General features: G+C 38.3%; 1 protein-coding gene across 9 annotated transcripts in view; it reads right to left on the reverse strand.

The window, feature by feature from the left end:
* Positions 1 to 22,678, reverse strand: part of DYNC1I1 (dynein cytoplasmic 1 intermediate chain 1) — a 435,553-nt gene that overhangs the window by 16,909 nt on the left and 395,966 nt on the right. For all 9 annotated transcript variants that reach the window (XM_072964956.1, XM_072964954.1, XM_072964953.1 and 6 more), the window contains 2 exons: positions 14,251 to 14,391; positions 10,003 to 10,128 (listed from right to left, as the gene is read on the reverse strand). In XM_072964956.1, the coding sequence (XP_072821057.1) occupies positions 10,003 to 10,128; positions 14,251 to 14,391 (267 nt within the window). The remainder of the gene's footprint in view (positions 1 to 10,002; positions 10,129 to 14,250; positions 14,392 to 22,678) is intronic.

Below are 22,678 nucleotides of genomic sequence, written 5' to 3' on the forward strand. Positions count from 1 at the left end.
GAGGAAAAAAAATCCCACAGCTGAAAAGAAAGTTAATTCTAAGGCCTAACGATGACCTTGTTCACATTTGTATTAAAATCTTATCCTCCTTTCTTTAGAAATGTCTTAAGCGTTATTTTTTCTATTATTTGAAACAATTATTTCTCTATTCAAAAGATGGGAAAAAATGCTACAAACATTTGCTGATGGGCAATAACGGAAAATAAACTTTTCAAACTTCATTACCACTCTTTTTCTGTAACACAAAAGGTCAAGAAAATCACAGGGAAATAAAGCATGTGCTACTCAAACTGATCTGTCATGTTAGCTGACTAAACATATAGCCCTTCTCTTTCTGGTATTTTTAACTGTAGATTTTCTAGTAAATTCCTATCAAGCACCACATCTTAGCAGTATTGACAAAAAGGCGGCTTATTGCTAAACACCTTAAAAACATTTACCAAGGTAATAAAAGAAATGTCACTCCCTCCTACTGAATGTTTGGGCATAAAAGAGGTATTTTTATAATGTAGTTCATGATTTACCATATCTATAGTGTCCAAAAAAAGCACAATGGGAAGGAAGCATTTTTCCAGTGGTTTGACAACTATTTGAATCAACTGTTAGGCTTTCCTGACACTAGTGGCCAATTGCTCACTTTTAAAAGCACAGGAGGGGAGAGCGACTGGGATAGAGATTGGGGAGGAAGTACAGGCTCTTTTCTAAATGTATTTTCTACATATCTGTTTCCGTGCAAATAAAGGTACATGGATTATGTTTTCCTGTCCATCAATCTACAGCCAACTTGGAGGCTGCTCTCTGAACAATTCACACAGTAAAGCTTTTCTTTCACATGTGAAACATCCGTTCACCAAAGTGTGCACTGAGTGCCTGGAATGTGCCAGGCACTGTGCTCGGCCAGGTTATCCAGTCCAAACATACAACTGGCAAGCAGCTACTCTGTGTGTTTCTGTGGACGTGGCACTTGAGATCAAAAAACTACTGAGGAATGTGACTAGCCAAACAAGGGCTGCCAAACTGCTTTTTCCCCCCTAAATCAAAGGGATGACTAGTTTTTAGGGTACTAGAAGATGTTCACTTTTTACACAAGGATCCCTAATGCTAAGACAAAAGATTTTATCTAAATGTTGGAAAGTATTGGCTGGCCATAAGGATAAAGATCTTACGGAATGGACCACTGATCGGTTTTACCTGCCACCCTAAAAAGAGCACAAAATTTCTTCTACAATATTAAGCTTTGATAGTCTCTAAATGATAAGTAATTCTTGTTTTAAAATGGAAGAGATGAAGCAAAAATAAACAGATGGGACCCAATTTAACCTATAAGCTTTTGCAAAGGAAACCATAAGCAAAACAAAAAGACAACCTACAGAATGGGAGAAAATATTTGCAAAAGATGAGACTGACAGGGGCTTAATTTCCAGAATATACAAACAGCTCATACAACTTTAAAAAACAACCCAACCCAAAGATGGGCAAAGGACCTAGACAAGCAATTCTCCAATGAAGACTTACCATTGATCAAGAGGCACATGAAACAATGCTCAATATCGCTAATTATCAGAGAAATGCAAATCAGAACTACAACCTCACACCAGTCAGAATGGCCATCATTCGAAAGTCCACAAACCATAAATGCTGGAGAAGGTGGCGACAAAAGGAAACCCCCCTGCACTCTTGGTGGGAATGTAGTTTGGTGCAGCCATTACGGAAAACAGTATGGAGATTCCTCAGAAGACTAAAAACAGACTTACCATATGATCCAGCAATCCCACTCCTGGCATATATCCAGAGGGAACCTTAATTCAAAAAGACACATGCACCCCCATGTTCATAGCAGCACTATTTACAATAGTCAAGACGTGGAAGCAACCTAAACATCCATCAACAGATAACTGGATAAAGAAGTTGTGGTATATTTATACACAATGGAATACCACTCAGCCATAAAAATGAATAAAATAATGCCAATTGCAGCAACATAGATGGACCTGGAGAATGTCATTTTAAGTGAAGCCAGAAAAAGAAAAATACTGTATGATATCACTTATATGTGGAATCTAAAAAAAGACGAACTTATTTACAAAACTGAAACAGACTCAGACATATAAAACACACTTATGGTTAGCAGTGGGGGAAGGGGGTGGAAAGGGATAAACTGGAAGTTTGAGATTGCAGATCTTAAAATAAACAACAAATTCATACTGATAGCACAGGGAACTATGTTCAATACCTATAACTTATGGTGAAAACGAATATATGTATATGTTCATGTATGACTGAAGCATTGTGCTGTACACTAGAAATTGACACGATATTGTAAACTAACTATATACTTCAATAAAAATATTAAAATAAAATGTTCTGATAGCTGACATTCTCAAAACTTCATGAAAACTTTCCTTGAAAGTAGAATATAATGATTCATTTACTTCCTCACTTTGTAACTCCAACCTAGATGGCATATAAATATTTACACATAAACATTTATAGGCAGCTATTTGACTTCATGTTATGTTTTAGATATACCAAGAGTAATACACACACAGAAGAAACAAATAACTTCATTTCTATACAGGCCCATGTTAATCTAGACTCATATATGACTGAAGCAGCTTCATGCTTGGCTGGTCTAAGCTGTGATTTGAGGTTACTGTTCTAAGCAGTAATTTTTCAAGATAAAATTTAGCAGTTTTGAAATTCTAAAACTAAACACAATTTTGTCAGACAGAAAAAAATTAACACTATAATTAACAACTGCTTGAAAATCCAAACTGCTATCGAAGATGACAGTTTGAAACCATAGAAGAATCATAAAGATGATTAATTATACAAACTGATAACTTGTTTCAGAAGGTTTATATTCATAGACCATTTATCACCAAAATGGGAATATATTAATTTCATTGAATATTGCAAATTACCATGTACACATTAATTTGGCTTTTATAAAATTAGATATTATAGTTTTCTTTTCACTTAATCAACTACTCCATAATACATAAAAGTCCTAAGTATTTTCTTATCAATTCAGAAAAAAAAAGTGGCTTGAAAATATTAAATCCATTTTTATGAACTATTGCTACCTGAATAAGCACACTATATAATAATTAGTTTAATCATGGTCTTTTACATATGTAATTATCAAAATAAAAGCCACTGCTCTTGCATTCACTATAAGATGAATAATTATAACATTAATTGGAATAGCACTTTTTTTCTTTTTAAACACTTTTCCTAGAAGAAATCAAGTTAGTGCTAAAGTTATAATCATACATTTAAACCAGATTACTTTATTTCATATAATTTATTATGACAAGGAAATGAATTAATATATTACTTGAAAGTAGCTTATTTTATATAATTATATTAGCACTCCAGATCTGCCCACACAAATATGCCTTTGTGCTTTTTGAGCTAACGGCATGAGTTTGTGGCTATGATAATAAAAGTCCAGGTTAAAAACTGGCAAGTCCTGATGTTTTGTTTCTATAGCATCAAATATCTAGATATTACTGGTAGAACTAAGTTGGATTTTCAGTTTTTATCTGAATGTTTGTCATCACAGAATCGTTTATGCCAAAGTCTTGTCTTCTCCATGGAGGGAAAAGTCAAAAGAAGTGTTTAGCATCAACTAATGAAAACATATTGTTTATCCATTGAAGAAGCAGCCAGTACTTTGCAAAGACCTTCAAAAGTCTGGCAACTTATGGCCACACTCACTTAATGAGAAACACAAGACTTTCGGGTGATTATACCTGGACTGGGGGAAGCTGAGCCTAGCTCTGCCCTCCTCTTCTGGAGGCTGTCAGGCTCGTCCTCAGCTGGGGATAATGGCCTTCATAAAGCACAAGAATTAAATCGACTGATTTCAAGTGCGGTTCTTTTTTACTAAGGAACTCTTATTTGAATTAACCCCCAAATTTCAGTTTAACTTCCTACTTTGTGTCTTGCACCCCCACCCCATGGAGGGCAATTATTTATATTCAGGGCACAAATTCCTGTGCAAAGTGGATGCAGGCACTGTCCTACTGGAAAACACGAAGTAGTTCCACAAAGCAAACGGTTACTGCCTAAGTGTAATCCACTTAAAAACCATAAATGGTATTTATTCTGTGTCACTCAAACCCACTCTAACTGCCAATACTTCTAAGTTTATCAGATGCTCCTATATTGAACTGCTATTTAAAGTACAAGAAAAATGGCTCATCAAATCTCCTCTTATTCTTGTTCTAGCTGGCTAGGAGAACGGTTTGAGGCACTTGTTAACAGTCCTCGTACACTGCACCTTGACCATCACTCTAAAATACATCATGGGTCATTTTTCCTGTTGAGATTCCAAATAAACATTTCATTCTAGTTTTCAATTTCAGCTTTAAAATATGTTCAAGTGAACATTTAAAATCATGTTTTATGGCGTTAGCAGTTGCATTTGATCTCTCACATTCTTCTGCATTTTTTTCTTTTCCGAGTTTTTCAAGGCCATTTTAACATTGACAAATGTCCAATTTATTATATTTACTGAAATCTATAATAAAATGACTGTCATTCTTTTGGCCCCAGTCACATCAAACAAGCTATATGAAATGCTGCCAAAGTTCAGGGTTAAAATTTAAAGATTAATGCACATTTCCTTGGGTGATTAGTGAATGGGATACCAAACAAAGCTAGCACAGGAAGATTTAGTCATCTCTCACATTACAGTTTTAAGTTGCCATTCTATTTTTCAAATTCTACTTTAAGCTGAAAATGATTTTGGAATTTTATCATTTGACCACTGTAGAAATAAAACCAGGGATTTGAAACTTATGTGTATTTATCATAACTGAAAACAAAATCTTCCCTTGAAGAGGTTAATGGAGAAAAGGAATGAATAGGAGGTGGAAGATAAACTGCTTCTTTCAAAACTGGAGCTGCAAACAGCATTCTACCTAATTCAGATAAGCAGCAAACATAGTTGTTAGGGGATATTTATGACAGCTGCATCTGTTTGACAGCACTGAAGCAGAGACAATGACAACGGGCTTTCTCTAAAACACATCTGCAAGAAAGACAGGTAGATAGGCTGACTGTCAATCATTAGGACACGTGAATAATTCTACATTCATTGGCCCATGTGCTGTTACAATAGTTCCATATATATGTGTATATATAGAAAAGCTTGCTATTCGGTAAAGGAGCCACGGCAGTGAGTAATTTTTATTTTTACTTCTTAATATGTGTGTTCACACATCATTTTAAAAAAATCCAACAATGATTAACAGGTCTCTCTGAGTGTATTCTGAAGAAGAACGCACCCAACATTTTCAGGTCGTATTTGTAGTTAATTTATGACTTGTTATCTTACCCATCTTTCAATTAATTGAATGGGATCACAGCTCCAAAACAAACAGACTACATCTCACAGTTTGGGGAGCACAATCCTCAAAACTTATTCAAGAGCTAGGCTCATTTTAAAATTTAGATCTCAGAAAATTTAAATGGTGCATGCAACCACTGTGTATTTAAGTCACTTTTAAGATACATGAATAGAATAAAAATTATAGCCAAATAATAAAAAGGGTCTTCTCTGTCTTCCACTGAATTCACATAACTTCCATTTATGCTAATAGGAGTTAAGCACCTGTTCTACAAATAGACCCCTATCTGTGAAAATATATGTGTACAGTATGTTTTCCAGACACAATGCTGAAATCAAACAACCAAAAATGTGTGCTATATAAACAAAGCATCATGTGGCCTACCTGAAAACACTGTGGTTTTATATTTTACCTCCTTAGTCATAGGCCTTGAGATATTACTCATGCCTCTGCCATTTAAATGTAACAACAACAACAAAAAAAAGAGGATGGACAAACTCAGTCTGGTGATTTCAGCCAGCTCATAGACAATCCTCTGTTTACCACTTAAGAAGTTCATAATAAATTGCATCAGTAAATCTGGATTCAAGCCACTGCTCTCTGCCATCATTTTAAAAGTCATGGAGGATAATTGTACATAATGGAGGAGGCATGATCATGGGGGCACCGTGCTGGGACTCCCTGCAGCAGCTGCAGCCTCAGCTGGGACAGATGAGGCAGACGATTGTTAATGGCTGGTGACACCAGAGTCCCTTTCTGCAGTGCCCTTCTGGCTGAGTGTCAGGTCTCACAGGAAGGTGCATCTACCTGGACTTGAATGGAGGTGTCTCCATTGTCAGTCACAGGAGTCTCTTACCAGGGAGTTCTAGACAACCAGGTGGATGGAGAAGGGCTGTCCCTCTCAACTCCAACTGAAGCAGGCATCATAGAGGTCCTTCCCAAAACTGTATTATACTTTCAGTTAAAAGAATGATGTGATCAAAAGAGAGTTCTGGGGAGGTGAATTAGAATATCCAGTATCGCTTCAGCTCTATTTTCATGGATCTCAAAATAGTCATTCCTAGTCTCATTCAACATTTTTAAAGTCTTAAAGAATAGGTAATAATAACAAGATCATATGGCATGTACAACATGTAACCGTATCTCAAAAATTTTCATTTCTGATTTGCACTGTGAGTGTATTAAGAGCAATACTCTTGTGGACAGAATTGACTACAGAATTTGTGGGGCCCAGTGCAAAAATGAAAAGATAAGCACACTATTGAAAAATGTCTTAACAGTTGCAAGACAATGACAGCAGAACATGAAACGAAGCTCAGGGCTCCTCTGCACAGGGCACAACCATGAAGCCAACCTCACTCTGAAATGAGACTTTGGCAAAAGATAGCCTGCTGCCCACTCTGTTCTCCTCAGCCTAACAGAGCTCTCAGTCAAATAAACCACGACAGAATGAATGCGAGGGGTCTTCCCACAGACAGACACTGATTCAAAGTACTGAGGTCCCAAGGAACATGGATGGACAAAGTGTCCTCTAAAAACAACCACTTCCTTTCTTATACACATTGCATTATAAGGCTTATCTGAAAGTGTTTCATCTTCTCCTAGAGGGTTCCACAAAGCAAGGCTTTCCATCCAAAGGCCAGCATGACCCTGGTGAGAGGTTCTGTTTTAATGCAGACTGGAGGACCAATTTTGAATACAGATAATGGTAGCACAGTCTTCTGGCAATTTGATCCTCGATAACATATTTTTTCTTTTCCTCTATATTTTTTCTTCTTGAAATCCCTTCCTGCTCAAGCTCATTCCCTCTTGTCAGCTGTATGCCAGTCTTGGATTTGACCTTGAATTCTAAATGGGCCAGGTTGCCGTGAAGGCACTCTGGCTGGCTTTCTGCAGGGCAGGGGATTTGGAAGGCTGGGAGAGGGGCGCACTGTTTACAGGGTGCCCTTCTCCTCCTAGTACAGTTATGCTCCGCCAGTTCTAGGTTGGTGAGCAAGATAGCAGTAATTACAATAATGGCGGTGTTTGCTATGAAGCAACCTGCCATCTCTCAGAAGTGGGCTTCAGTTAAGCTCAGCCGGAGGAAAGTCATCTTTCCTCGTAGTACGTGGAACCTCCATAGAACTGGTCTTCAGAGATTTAGAACAGGGTATAGAAGTGAGCAAGCAGAAACAGAAAAGCACCCCTTTATTTCTCCCCCCAGATAAATATGAGATAAACTTGTAAATGTCTTACAAAAATACTTAGGAAAAAAGCTACAGTCATGACAAAATTATTAAGCCTGAGTTTTTCTGAGCTATAGATTGCTTTGTGTAAGATTAGACAAAACAGAATTGTTCAAACGTAAAGCCTGCCTTGATTTTTGGTCTTTCAGAAAAGGACTAGAAGATTATAATATTACCTACTCTCAATAAAATAGTGTAACCCCCCCCCTTTTTTTTTCCTGGTAGTGAATTTGTAGGGATAAACAAGCCTACACATTGTTCGGCCTATTGTATGCCACGGAGATTTTTCTATGGCCTGTCTAGACTCCAGACAATAGGGGAGACCGGCCCAGAGCTGCAGACATTTCTATAGTCTGTAATATCACTTAGGAAAGTAAGGGCAATAACACAAAAATGAAAACCAGCCTGACTTGCTTGTACAAGAGTAGAAATACAAGTGTAACAACACTTTACCATTTAGAAATGATGACAGTGACCCAGAAAGACATTTTAGCAACCACATATCAGCCAAAGCAACTTCTGCAAAATCATATATACTCCCCAAATATGAGTCATATTCAAGTAATTCTGTCCAACGGCTATAAAATCACTTTACTGCAGAAAATTCTATATATGTATGTTATGTTGTGTTTTCTTATTGCCTGGAGATGGGGTGTCTGAATGTATATTATATATTATATACATGTATACATGACCACAAATTATTTGTGGTCAACAGATAGACTGTCAAAATGCCTTTCTTTAAATAAACCAGATTGTTAAACTATTCTGCTTTTCAGTCCTCTTGGATAAAACAATTAATGCCGCATATAATCTTGAGAGTTAAGGGACGTTATTTATAAGCAAGGGAGGTAGAGAAAAGAGTTTTTAAATTTCATCTATTTTCTGCCATTTCATCTGAGTGTGTCTCCATTTATTTCTCTCTTGCAGTTATACTTGTTTCAAAGAAAGAGAGAAACCTTTTTGTGTCTTTATATTCTTCTTTGCTACCTTTTAAATTTTTTAGTAAATGAGCCAATGTATTTGTTTTTGTTGTTTAATTTTATTTTAATAAAAAGATGCATTGACTATAAATATTCATTGAAGAAAATACTGCTTTAAAACTACTGGCAGTATTTTCAATTCAGAGGTTATACTCTCTTTCCCAAAGACTCCAAACTACGTCAGTAGTCATCGGACCATTTGCACCCTCACCGCTGGAGATAAATATTAACAGAGTCTTTGTCACTGTCTGAATGACTCAGCTTGTGGCATCAGTAGTTAAGGGGGGGAGCACGCAGTAAAACCAAGAGAGTCTTCTAGCTGTTTTACCTAAGAGTTGTGCATTCCCAAACAGAAAATTCCCATTTCTAAAGTCATTCAGTTTCTGTCTCTGGCCGAATTAAAATACACGTGCACGCGCACACACACGCATACAAAATCCAGTTTGTTTCAACACAACTACCTCTACCATACAGCAGGACAGATCATCAAAAGTTCTATTATAGAACAAACCTCATGGATAAAATCATAAAGAATCCTTCTCAGCGTGGCCAGCTAAGCCCATCCACCAGGGACTCACAGAGCACTTCCTGGGTCTAGGACATTATGCATACAAATGTGGTACATTTTCCCCCAGAATGCAAACATTAGATTCATATTACGCCAAAAAAATATTACACAACACTCTCTCTCTCTTTTTTTTTTTGCTTTAAAGGTCAATATTTTCTTTGTCTTTCAGAAAAAAATTCTTTAACCTCATCAGAAATGAAGGCTTTTATCAACACTTTCTCAGAGAGTAAAAATCAATAGATATGGTGGTGTATGACTGATTATGTAATATTAAATACAGTATGAAAATTCAAGAAGACTTATCTGAAATAAGATAGTTTTTCTGATATGTGCCAAGATACTCAGAAATACTTTACATATCATGTAACAAGATATACCAGAGCATACATTTCATATAATAAAACTTTGAATATCATAAAGACGGTATGAAGTTCTGATTTGCCGTAGCCTTCTTAACTGACTACATTTTAATTCAAGAGTAATAATATCCCATTTAATTGAACATACCCACTAAAGCTTGACTTTTCAAAGTAAACAACAAATTCCATTGTTGATGTTAGCATGATGATTTGGCAAACTTCTCATTCTCATGAAATTGGTGGGAAGTGCATGCTTCACCACAGGGTAGCTGGGGATTCTACAGCACTCTGGAAGGAGCCTAGATCATTAACTAAAGGGTCCTGTGCGTGGAGATGGAAGACCAAATTAGGCCCTGAGGAGGTCTCACTGAACTCCCGCTGAAGTCAGTGGAAGTTTGCAAACGCACTCAAGAGGGCTCTCATGGCCCATGAGGTCTTGTCAGTAATTTCTCTACGTCTTTCAACTAGATACACAAATAGAAAACAAACAAACCAAACAACAGGTACCTCTCCAACGTCATAGATCCAAATACGGCCTTCTGAGTCCCCAACAGCAACTTCTTTGCCACCTTGAGCCCAACGAACGCGGTTTAGGGCGGACGCCCCCTCAATGGCCACACTTGCTGTCGGAACCTGCCAAAGGGGACAACAGAAACAAAGAAGCTCTGAATATGAATTTAAATATACGAATTGACAATGATAGGTTTAGCTGGTGAGTCACCACTGCCTTCATGTGCATGAAGTAATATACATCCCCTGTGCGGGGTGAAAAGGATTCATTGTTCTTAAATCATATGCTCCACTGAATTAAGGGGTTGAGAGAAGAGACATTTTAACAAAAAGGAAAAGAGGGAGAGTCTTTCTCCACAGTCAGTGGGCAGCAAGTGACATCAATCCTTCAGATTATGCAGAATACACACACAACATACAAACAGCAGCTAAACGTGGTATTTCTTGATCAGGTCATGATTTATGGATCAGTGGAGAGGGAGATTTTGGGATTTACTAAGATTAAGGATAATATAAAAGGCAGGAATGGGGTGTATGATGGAATAAAAGTCATATTGATATGTGTCTTCAGGGGGAAAAAGATTTATTGATGCCTCAAAACCTCATTGGGTAGGGGATGCTCAGAAGGAGGAAAAGTAAGCAGGTGAAAAACTTCAAAGAATCAAATTCCCCTCTTTTTTTTTTCTTCTTTTTCCCCCCATTTTTCTTCCTCCCAGCAACACCAAGGTGTAGGAAGTGCTCCATAATTTTGGAAATGTCCTCAGGGTGATATCCTGACCGAATGGAGCACTCACTTGTAGAAAAAGCCTTCTGTCTCCTTTAATAAACACCTGAAATCGGACAACGTTGCTAATTACAGTAACAATCATTATGAAAGTGAACCGGAGGTGCTGAAATGGAACCTACAGTATTTGCTACAAGAACCTTAGTGTTTGGAAAAAGAATTTTAGTGGGTCTACCTCTCTTTCATCATCAGTTGTGTAAACTCTTGTCTTTAAGACTGGAGGTTTATAACTGATAGAAAGATCAGATCTCCGAGACTTCTACCGTAATGTTCAATAGGAAATGACAGCAGGCCATTAAAAAAGAACAAGGTAAATGTTAAAACAAACAAAATGCATAGTGAAAAGACGGCCACCAACATCATCTTACACCACTATTTAAGACCTGTGTCTAATAAACTTGTCCGGTTAGGATGGAAACACGACATGTACTGTGCCTTAGCTCCCCCGGCATTCTGTTATTCAGGGAATTGAAACCATCTGTTTATATGAGAGTATTGACCCAATGCCTATCTTTAAAATAGCAATAAAAACTCCATCATATGTAAGAATCTATGTTTAAACTTAATCTTGAAATCAATAAAAATTCTTTTACCTGCTTAAATCACTGTATGTCAATTGTGAGCAGAAATGTAAAGCAAAAGTCCCCAGCTCATTAATTTTTTTTAAATACACAATTTCTACAGTAAAGGTACCTACTGTGCAGGGCTAGAGCCTGAATTTTTAACCAAACTCTTCAAAGGCCAAAACAATGTGAATTTAGATGGGCCATAATTCTGTCAATACACTGTATTGTTAGTGTGCAACTCAGAAACAAATCTGAGATTCAGCTGTAGGGTTTTCAGAGTTAATTCTTAACTCCATAATTTAGAGAGCTCATACAGGGTCATAGTTACCTAACTCTAGTCAATATCAGATTTTATCTATGAACAACCACAAAAATTGAAATAAAAAGTATTTAATCTTAATATAAATACGATAAAAAGAAATAAACTCATGTTTGATACATTTTAACTTATGCCTAAAATGTTTTAAAGAATTTTATTTACTTGGAATTAAGTAATGTAGCAAACTGAAGCAACTAATATTTTAACCATTTAAAAATTTCTTTTCATAGATATGGTAAATGGTAAAAAAAAAAAAAGATTCAATCTATTTGACATATGTGCTATAAGAATTACTGAATGCATGAAGGAAATAACAAAAATATATTTCATTAGTTTGGTAATGACCTTTCAAAAGCTGATGAATCTATAATGAAAATAACCCATATATATATTGTTTCTTTCTTATCCTCGTATTGTAGTTTTACAAATAGTTTCATTTTTTCAAGGTGTAATCATTTTAACTGCAAAGACAGGATATATACACACGGCTCACTCACACATTTTGTAGAGGTCAGTGATACTGAAGCATAGGAGCAGCTGGGACAACTTGGTTTAAAAGCACAGTATTTTGAACAACGGCAAAGCAACACAGAATTCAGGTTCTGGGTTTTTTGTTTTGTTTTGTTTTTAAAGCAAATCTAGTTCCTAATCGGACAAATATTTGAAAAATCTTGTCAACCTGATAGAAGGCAAAAATGATGAGGGTTTTTAAAAGTCTTTAGTTATTACAGGATTTGAATCCGGCTCAATATATCTGCTATTATTGTGAAATCAGAATTATGTTCACCGCAAAACTAGAGGATTTGCATGCTAAGTAACAATTTTTTTTAAATGGTTAGCTATAAAGCACTTATGTGGTTGTCTAGAGGGAGGCAAGGGAAAAAATCACATTAGGTGATGCTGAGCATTAATTCTGTTTTACCTAAAAAGCAAATTAAAAAACTAAACAAAAACAGTTACAGAGAAATTATTAAGGAGTTAGTGGAACACTCACTCCATTGCATTGTAGCTGAACATCACCTTAATGTCACTTCTACTAAAACTGATTTCTAATAAGTGGGAGTTGTCTCCTAAATCAATCTGGAAAGCCTCTATTTTTTCGTTGTTTTAGGTGAATGAGTTTATTCTAGCAGATAGAAGCAATATGACTAATCAATAGTGATGAAAGACTATGGGAAACCATTACACTGTAGACTAACAACACCCTCTATTAAAAGCAATAATGTTATAAACATTTCAGCATCTGAAATGATGGGCACTGCACGTATTCATGCCTTTTGATTATTTTCAAAGATGCTTCTTCACATAACTCTTGTCCTTATCACTCAGTTCTTGCAGCCAAAAAGCCCAAACCAGACATGTTTATTAGACACAGGTCTTAAACTGAAAGGTTTTTTTTTTTTTAAAGACAACTATGTGGCAGTGATTTTAAGTCTATGTAATCTTGCAAGATACAATGACTCAACAATAACACCTGAAGGATATTTCCCTGCCCCCTCCCACAAAAAATACAAGGGAACCCGCTCCTCCTCATATCCTCCAGCTTTAGGCTTCCTAATTAAAAAGGCTGAGCCGTTTCCTGCTCAGAACACTTCAAAAGACCCCTCTCTCGTTCTCCACTTGACATGTAGTTTTCAACACTTGTTCTTCTTACCTGTCTATTCTTATTGATGGAGAACTGCCCTGAATCACAGACCAGGAGACGGTGACAAGACCATTTTATTGTATTAAACTTAAGGACATTTAACATTCATGTTTTTAAAAAAAAAACAACCCAACCAAAAACCCTAGTAGCTGAGTTAGCACCTCAACAATTTTGAGAGTAGAAAAAGGAAAAATGCACACGGTATAATTTTTACGACATAAATATATATACAGCATAATTTTTTAAAAGAATGTTACATTATTGCCAACTGCTTTTTGGGAAAAAAACTGGCTATTTTTCACTTGTGAAGTACTCTAAATGCGACACGATAAAATCTTCATTAAAAAATACTGAGTTTAACATGCATGTTCAGAGTTAGAAGCTACTGTAAAGTCTGCCTGTGAATTCAGTATCTTAGACAAGGATTATTCACCTTGTAAAATTCAAATGGAGGACAGATCTAAACATAAACAGTCAACAGAAATCACCTTTTGGATTTAAAACAGAAATCCTGCAAATAGCAAACACTGGCAAACAGCCCTTTTTAAAAGCCCAATCTCAAGTCAGCGTCCACAAGAGCTTACTTTTCCAAGTGTTTGCCAACAGTTATTTCAACACGCTCTGAAATCTGCCTGAGTGTCCTTTCCCGCAGTGAAAGGCGTGAACACGTATGGTTTTGCTCTTTGCAAAGAAGGGTCGTCAATTGTCCAGGATTCTGTCACGGTTTAGGGATGAAGTGAGATTAAGTGATTTTTGGCCAATGCATCTGCCAATTCCCTACAGAGCAGTCTAGGATGGGGGGTCGGGCAGCCCGGCTGCAATTGGAGGGTCTGCCCAAAATAGGCCTTTTTGGAGAGAGAGGGAGACGGGAGAGAGGCCGACGACGCCCCCCTCCCAGCCCGCCCGGCCCGGCGCCTGCGCCGCCGCTCACCTCGGTGTCATTGTTGAGGTTCCAGAGGTCCAAGCGCCCCATCCCGTCCACGCAGGCAAAGAGCGCGGGATGCACAGGGGACCACATGACATCGTACACATAGTCTGCATTGTCTTCAAAGGAGTAGAGCGGCTTGTTGTGCTGTAAAGCAGAGAGACCGTGAAGACTTTGTGGCGCTGCTGCTGCCTCGGGCTGTCTAGCGAGCCTAATTAAAAACTTTGCACATTCACAAAGTGTCATAAAACTTCCCGAGATGAAAGTCCTAGAGAAGGTGAACCGCAGCTTTAATGTTACAAGAACTGTCCACTGGCATAAATAAATACCGGGGGTGGGGAGGATGGGGGGAGGGACTCTTAAGGGGCTGGGGGCTGGGACGGGCAGGGGGAGGCGGTTTCAGACACAGTCGTGCGCGACATTCCAGACAGGTGGACGGGGCTACCCATTAGCTCGGAATTCTCGCCGGGCTAGGCTCGGAGAATCGTTCGCGGCCCGAACCCAACCATGCTCTGCCTGCCGGGATCAGACCCACTGGGAAGGCTCTGGAAGCCCCGGTGGTCCCGTGGACCCGGAACCCTTTGCACTGAAGGCAACGCCTGCCACCTCGTGGTCGTTTTCTGTAGCTGCAACTCTGCTTTCAGTCTATCTCTAGGCCATATTCTTGAATGGTTCCTTTGCGGCGGGAATGGGGCTATGTATTTTAAAGGGGATTTGTAGCTCTTCTGAAGGGTGAAAAAAATCTCAGCGCTTTGAGACTGGTCTATTTCTATCTAGGGTCAGTTCAGCCAAATCAGGTGGACTGGTGGGGCTCAGTACACTGCCCCGAAATTTCATAAAGGTGAACCACATTTTCCAGATTTCCCAGTATTTCTAAGAGCACTGAAACTGGTGTTTTGTAGGGAATGCATTAGCACACCCCCACTGCATACAAATGCTTCCACCCCGGAGGGATACAATAAATTAAAATGGCACTCTTCATTTCCAATGAATATTGTCACATCAAAATAGCACAGAAGTCAGAGGCAAGTTTGAAAGTATACCAGAAATAAAACGTAATTGGACTTCATGAATTATTCATTCCATCTGGCTTGTCTTATTCTAATTTCTGCATAATGGCTTTACTAATCCCTGATCAATTAATGTAAAATGAAATTTAAATGATAATGAAAGCCCTAGAGATAAAAGAAATTAAGTATTCTTATATCCTCTGACAGAAATCTAAACAATGGGAGTTTTTTTCCCCAATGTCTTCTTCATCCAGTCAGCTGTCTGTACTCTCTTCATGGGTTCAAGTGAATGCCTGTACAGGCCAGAGTAATAAGATCAAAAAACGATAACATACAACATGAACAATCAAATCCTGTCTGCAGAAAATGTTCAAAGAATGCATCTGTGGGGAATCAGCTCCAAATATTCAACCGAACTCCCAAGATGTACTGTGAGTGAAAGTAAAATGCACAAAATGCATGTGCTGAAATCACGGTGAGAAAAATCAGTGAGAAGACAGTAAAACTCCCGTACCCTAAACCTAATGCAAAAATTTGTTAAGGTAGTGACTATAAGTGACTACTTCTCTTTCCATGAATTACCTTGCTTTGGTGTTGCTTAAAAGTGAACACAAATTTAAGACTATTAAAGCAACAGATTTTAGATGGGACATTGCATGTGTGTAGTGGTGGACGTAGTCTGATTTTTAATTCAAGAAGTACCTAATGGGAAAATATTTTGAAAACGAGTATGTGACATGGAGCTCTCAAAAGAAATTAAAGGGACATTAGCCTTAGAGTGTAACATTTTAACATCCTATAACTCTTGAATGCCAACATTTTTTATCACATCCCATGTGTGCACTGTAATTTGGAGCTAAAATTATTTGCCTATTTGCTATTTATGTGGCTTTTTTTCTTCCTCTCTCTGTTTGGAGTAGGTGCTTCAACAGACCTTTTTGAGAAAATCTGAAAATCCAATAACACCTTAAAGTAGCATGATTATACCCTTTTAAAAAATTAATATTAAAAAAGGTAATGTGGAGTAGCTGGTCCTTCACTGACCACTTGTGAATATTAAATTCTAACTCTTAATAGATTTTTCCTGCCCCAAATTTTTGATGTTATGGCTAGCCAGTCACTATTCATTAGAGAACAGAACACACTTTTCTAAAATCAAAGGGTGGCAAGAGTTATACATGCTTTCAGAAGTCAGTTCTCAGTATCTTCACTCAATAACCCAGCTGGTGGTGTAACTGAGCGCACAGAGGTCCAGTCACAGATGCACACACACACGCGGTGAACACACAACTAACTCATCTACAGTCCTCGCTTCCATCAATTTGAAAGCCATCCGGCTTTAAAGAGTCGTTTTCTAAGGAGTTGATATTATTTGATGTTATTTCTCTCAAATTATCCTGTTCATCTCTAGTGTTGTTTCTTTCCTTTTTTCTTTTGGTAGTGTCTTTGCTATGAAACTTAGTCAAAACTGTATGATATCCTGGAGTCTACATTTTAAACATCTGGAAATAACTGCTTTGTTCATTTTACCAAAACCCAATGTTCTCATGTTTAACAGAACTGTATTGAAATGCTATTATTCTCTAGTTTTTTTTTTTCTTTTCAGCTACCTTATCACCCCCCAGCCAACCTCCAAGACAATCTTCCATTATAAAAGCCACTGTGCAAGTAATTCTAAGTTACAGATTGTGCACATTTGGAGAAAGGGGGAAGGATTTCTGTTTTCAAAGGCTTTATTTAACCTTGATAATTTCACAGGATGGAGAAGTCTTGGTCAGGATTGAAGTCTTATAAAAGGTACCAAGGGGACTGACATCTATGAAGCACTAGTTCCCAAGTTAAAACGGCATGTGGTACAGGCACAGGGCGATGCCACTCTTACAACAGTTAGCAGTGCTATTCTGAATATTAAATTGGAGTTTTTTTTGCTAGAGGAGTTTTCCATTCTATCTTTGAAAATGGATCTATCTCATTGAAAATGTGTCTCAAATGCTTAATATAAAATATTTCATAATAAACACATATATCATGAAATATTAACATTTTCATAAAATATATCAAAAGGGTCTAAAGATTCTGTTTTTGAATTTTGGCACATATACGCTTGTATCCTCTAAGTTGTGATAGCTTGATAACTGTATTAGCACAGATTTTAGAACACTGCAAGTTTTGAAAAGCTGGAGAATGTAGGGGCAAATTTGACCAATGATTTTTAAGGATCCTTATCATTTGTATATATTAAAGCTACAGAAGCTTGGTGATGTGAAATATTTACTCTGCAAAATACTCAAGGCCCTTTAGTAAACTAAATATCATTCCACCGTGTGTTACTACATAAAGCATTTTTCAAAACAATCCAATTTCACTAGGCAAAACCCCCTTCACTGGTGTGTTCTCTTGTCCAATGCCATGTTTGCTATCAGGGGCCTGTTAGAGAAAAAAGCAAAGGAAAACTGCTGCATGTATGACACACGCCAGTGAAGTGAAACTGCGACACCGGGTGTTTTAGATGAGTTTCCGGGCTGTGCCAAAAATGCTAGACTATCCAGACACAGATCAATGTGCTTCTAACGCCCTGGCTCTCAGACAGAGGGCAGAAGCAAGCTCTCAGTCACCTCCCAGACAGACCTGAAGGGCAGGGAAAGGTAAATTGCTGGGTGTGTGCGTGCGCCTCACTCTATACACACATTGTCTAATTTAATCCGCATAAAATCTCTGTAAGGTAGACAGTATTTACAGAAAAGAAAATTCTAGTCAGGAAAGCTAGGAACTTTCCCAAGGCCACGAAGGTTGTAAGTGGTGGTGCCGCATTTGGTTCTCCAGTTTATCTAGCTGTTAAGCACATCCTCTATGAAACTCAGGGAAGGTCCTCAGTCTTCATGGCAAGAGCAGATCTGTTCCCTCTCCTCTCTGCTGTCCCATTCAATTCAACCAATACTAAGCACACACCATGTAACTTGTAGAAAGAGTTAAAAAATATGATCCTGAAGGTGTTCCCCAGACAATTCCAGGCATCCTGAGCGCCCTGTGACACTAACGGAAACCCCTCCCTCCTGAAAACTAGGATGGGCCTGGCCCTTTAGCAGCAGAGTTTATTAAAGCAGGCTAAGCTTTAGAGAGTAGACTAAAACGATGCTACAAGGCGAAGAGTTGGGTTCAAGCTCAGTGAATGTCTCCACAGCTTTGGGTTAGAGACTAAAGTTTTATTACCTGACCGATGGGGATGACACAAGCAGTACATGGAACAGAACAAGCAGGAGAAAGTGGGGAGACCACAGACCTTGGGAAATTCAACTTGAATTTAACTTAATATCCTTGCATATCAGTTTTTCATCTGTAAGATGGAAAACCAGAGCAACTGACCTCAAGGATTCTCACTGGCTTTGTGACTGTATGACTGTTCTGTGGTTAAGGGCTGAATGGAATAAAGCATGTGGAAGTTTAACAAAGAGTTATTCAAAACTAAGTATTACAATTAAAGCCATCTTCCTTGGTGGTCTGTGGGATTCATATCACGGTGATTTTTTTCCCCACTTTGTATTTCATCAAAATACACATATAGAAATGTACCGGGGGGTTTTCAGTGAGAGAAAGTAAAATTATAAAAGCAGTAAGAGACCTTCTATTTGACCAGTCGGAGATGGAATAAAGAATATTAAACTTACGTAAGAGGGGTAGGTGGCGAACTGTCTTCAAAAATGAAATGTTACAACATCCATCAATGTTTCACAATAAAGACTCGATCTCTAGACTGAGCTCTGATTTTATAAGTATACTTCTGACAATGAATAATAGAGCTGCGTATTTTTCCAATCAGTTAACTGTAAAATGATCTCATGAGAGGTGAATCTGTATTTCTGATGTTAGAAGTGCACCAAAGTCACATCTAGGGAATATGTTTGTTTTACTTTCCTCTATATTGTTTATTTCCCTCTTACCAGGCAGCGCTAGGCATCCTAATAGGCTTCAGTGTTTCGAAGGTTGGTGAGTAGGAAGATTCGCGTTAAATGCCTCCTAACACCTCCAAACACTGTGCTTCTTGAGGCTGCATTTGCCTCTAAATGATTAGCTTTCAAAGCTGACTTAGTAGAAATGTTTACCCAAACCATGAACCTTTCTTCTGGAGTCGGGGAGGGGGCAGGGAGTGGGGCCGGGGTTTTACATGGGTAGGTGGGGAGGATGTGGAAAACTAACAGAATTCTACATTTTTATTCTGAAATAAAAGGAAAACCAATGGAAGCTTACCTTGAAAATTCTATCCTGTTGGGCAAAAAATCATAACCAAAATACTAAACAATGAGTAATAAGAAAATGTCCTTCAAAAATTGTCCTGTGGGTTCCTGTGAAGTAATTAAAATAAACAGCCAGCTGGTTCTTCCAGGAAATATTACAATGTGAGACCACAATATCGCTTTTAAAAAAACCACCAAAGGACCCCAAAACTTCAGGCTCACACAGAAATGGATGCCTCTACCATAAAAAGAAAGTGCTTAAACAAACAAACCAAAACTCAGAAACCAAACCAAAGAAGCCAAATCTTCTTGGGCCAAAAGAGGTGGTGTGAATTTGGTACTATTGCTGGAAAACATTATTTGCAACTTAATTTAGGATCCTTCTCTAAAGCAGAAAGTGTCATGTATTTATCTTAATTTCTAATATTAAAATAATACTCACGATGCCCAATTGATATCTTTACCTGCTTCTACCATGGTGAGAAATTCGAAATCAGGCACAAACACTGGGTGAGCGGTCCCTACCAGAGTGTGTGTGTAATGGGTCTGTTGTTTGCGTGCATTTTGGGTGCCGAAAATACATTTAAGGACTTCAATTTGAATTAGTTAATTTAAAATAACTAATAGAAAGAAGGCTATAAAAATCCAAGAATTTGGCATCTGCCTCTCTATCAAGGTGGAAGTTCTGCAAAATAAGTACTGAAGCCACATGAAAGGTGTTCTTTGTTGCACTACCTTCCTCTACTGCTTATTTGCATGGAAGAATCCTTCTAATCCAGGAGGCGCCACCAATAAAGAGGATAATTATCCATATAAAAGAATGTATACATATTCACAGGCTTTGACTAGTATTCGAGTGTTAAAAGCCATGGAAAAAACGACAAGCTTTACCTAATTCATAAAAGGAGTACGTCCCGCACTGGCACAATTTTTATGAATATCAGCTCCACCTAAAGGTGGTTCTTTAAAACGGGCGTTTTAGTGAAGTCAATCTGTACAGAATCATTGTGAAAACACTCAGCAAGCAGGGGTGCTCTTCTGAAATGCCGTCTGCATTCATCTCAGCTGCTAGGGCTCTCTCGGTAGGTGCTGCCTCCTGGCATATTTGAGTCGAGGCAGGACAGAGAGGGTCCCTGTACAACTGGCTCATGAGCACCATTCAGGTGGCCGTTCTGTGGACTGACAGTCTCTCTCTGGAAGGCTCCGTGGCTGTAGAAGGATGCCAGCAAGTTCAGAAGAGCTGCCCCAGTTCTATTTCTACCATCCTGCACAATGTTAGTTCGAGAAACATTCAGTACACAGACACTGGTCAGGGCGGCAAGAGGCGGTATTAGGAGGCAGGAGGGAAGGGATGGATATCGGTGTTAAGGGTTAGCGGGTGTGGAGGGATGATAATGGGCTGGACGTAGAAGCAGCTAGAAGTGTGCTTGTATCCACGCCTTGAAGACTTGAAAAGTTAGAAGGACAAGCAAGTTTAAAGTCTAATGGTAAAATTATCTAAATAATTAAGTTTTCAGTTCTACTTCTTGCTCAGCAACTGAACGTACATGATATACATTCAACTGTTGTATATACGTCATACATACATGTGAAGGGCACGTTGTCAAAGGGCCAAGGCAAGTTTTTTTTTGTTGTGGGTCTTCACCCCTGTGTCTCCTGGTCTTAAATGCAATGCATCTTTTATATTACATCTAAAAGTAGGGTAGCTGTTTACTTTATGGTGGAGAGAACTGGCACAGAATCTCATGCAGCAGAAGTTCAAAACATTCAGTTCAAATGTAGAATATATTTGGTACACTTCCTGCTTTGCAACAGTTTTGCCTACCTTATTTCGTTTTACCTAAGCCAAATTTAAATTAATTTTTATTCAAAATGGAAACACCAGCTAAGCATGAGGTGAAATGGGCATGGGAAAATAACTTAGTGTTAATTATGAACCCCTGGACAATTTGCAAGCTTAAGAGGTCATATGAGGATGGCCACGCTGGAGCTACATTGGTTTGGTCCAAACACAGCTACTTTGGGGGCTAAAGGTGAGTTTTAGTTTATCTTCCAACTTCAGGCATAAAATGCAGGTTAGATGAGGGAGAGGGGCAATAGAGGTATTTTTGAATCTCATAATTATGTGGACAGTTGTGTCTATTATTTGTTATTCTCATTCTCTCCTCAAACAGTACTGCTTAGAAGTAAAAGGCTGTGGAGGCAGCTCGTGCAGGGTATCACTGAGACGAAAAGGCAAGCATTCCCGTTCTGGTTGAAAGCGCAGAAGAAAGGATTCACCCAGCCCTTCTCACACAATGAGAAAGCCCCGTCAGCTGGCTGAATTTTAAGTCGCAAAAGCGTTTGTACTTATATGGATTATTCACACATGCCTGTATAAATACTTTGCAGCTACAGGTATGTGTTGCTGGGTGACTGTTTGCGGGGGTTGGGGGGGTGCGTTGGGGCTGGGGTAGGGGTAAAAGGACAGGAAGGATGAAAACTGGCGAAGTCTGGCTGTGACTTGATGACTGCATTCTTGCGGTTTCTTTCAAAGTTAAAGTATTCTCCCTGGGTGAGCTTAAAAGAGGAACCCCCTTCTTCCTCCCCCCCAAAAAAGGGAAGAAAAGAATTTGATGACTGGCACAGGTAGTTTTGTTAAAAGCCAATTTTAATGTTTGCTACCTGTGTTAGGAAGGGAGGGGAAGGGGGAGTGTAAAGGAGGATAAGGGAAGAAAAAGTCAGTCCGACGCCACCTGATGCTGTTTCTCAGAGAGGCAGCCAGCAGGGCTTTGGGTTGTGGGAAAAAAGAGCTCTGTCATCCGGTAAGTGTTAACGGCAGTAAACTATTGATTTAATTAATCTTCCTGCCTGTGTTCAGTGTTATGCTTAGATACTACAGCAGCTAAAACTTTAGTTTTTTATCGTGTTTTTCTTCTTCTGATATTTGAAATATTTAACAAAATGCTAGCAAAAATAGACATGCTCAGGGTCCTTTATCAGAATTATGTAATTTTTAGGAAGTCTTTCCATCACAATTTAAAATAACCTAACCTACTTTAACAAAGTGCATTATTTCACTCTGGAAATCCAAAAGTATTCATTCTTCAGCAATGATTTATGAAGGACCTGCCATTTTTCTACTTTGGCAAATCAACAGAAATACAAGATCTGACTGTTCTCAAGGACTCAAAATCCAGGTAGGAAAATGAA

This window comes from Vicugna pacos, chromosome 7, assembly GCF_048564905.1.
Source record: "Vicugna pacos chromosome 7, VicPac4, whole genome shotgun sequence".
In the NCBI taxonomy this organism is placed as follows: domain Eukaryota; kingdom Metazoa; phylum Chordata; class Mammalia; order Artiodactyla; family Camelidae; genus Vicugna; species Vicugna pacos.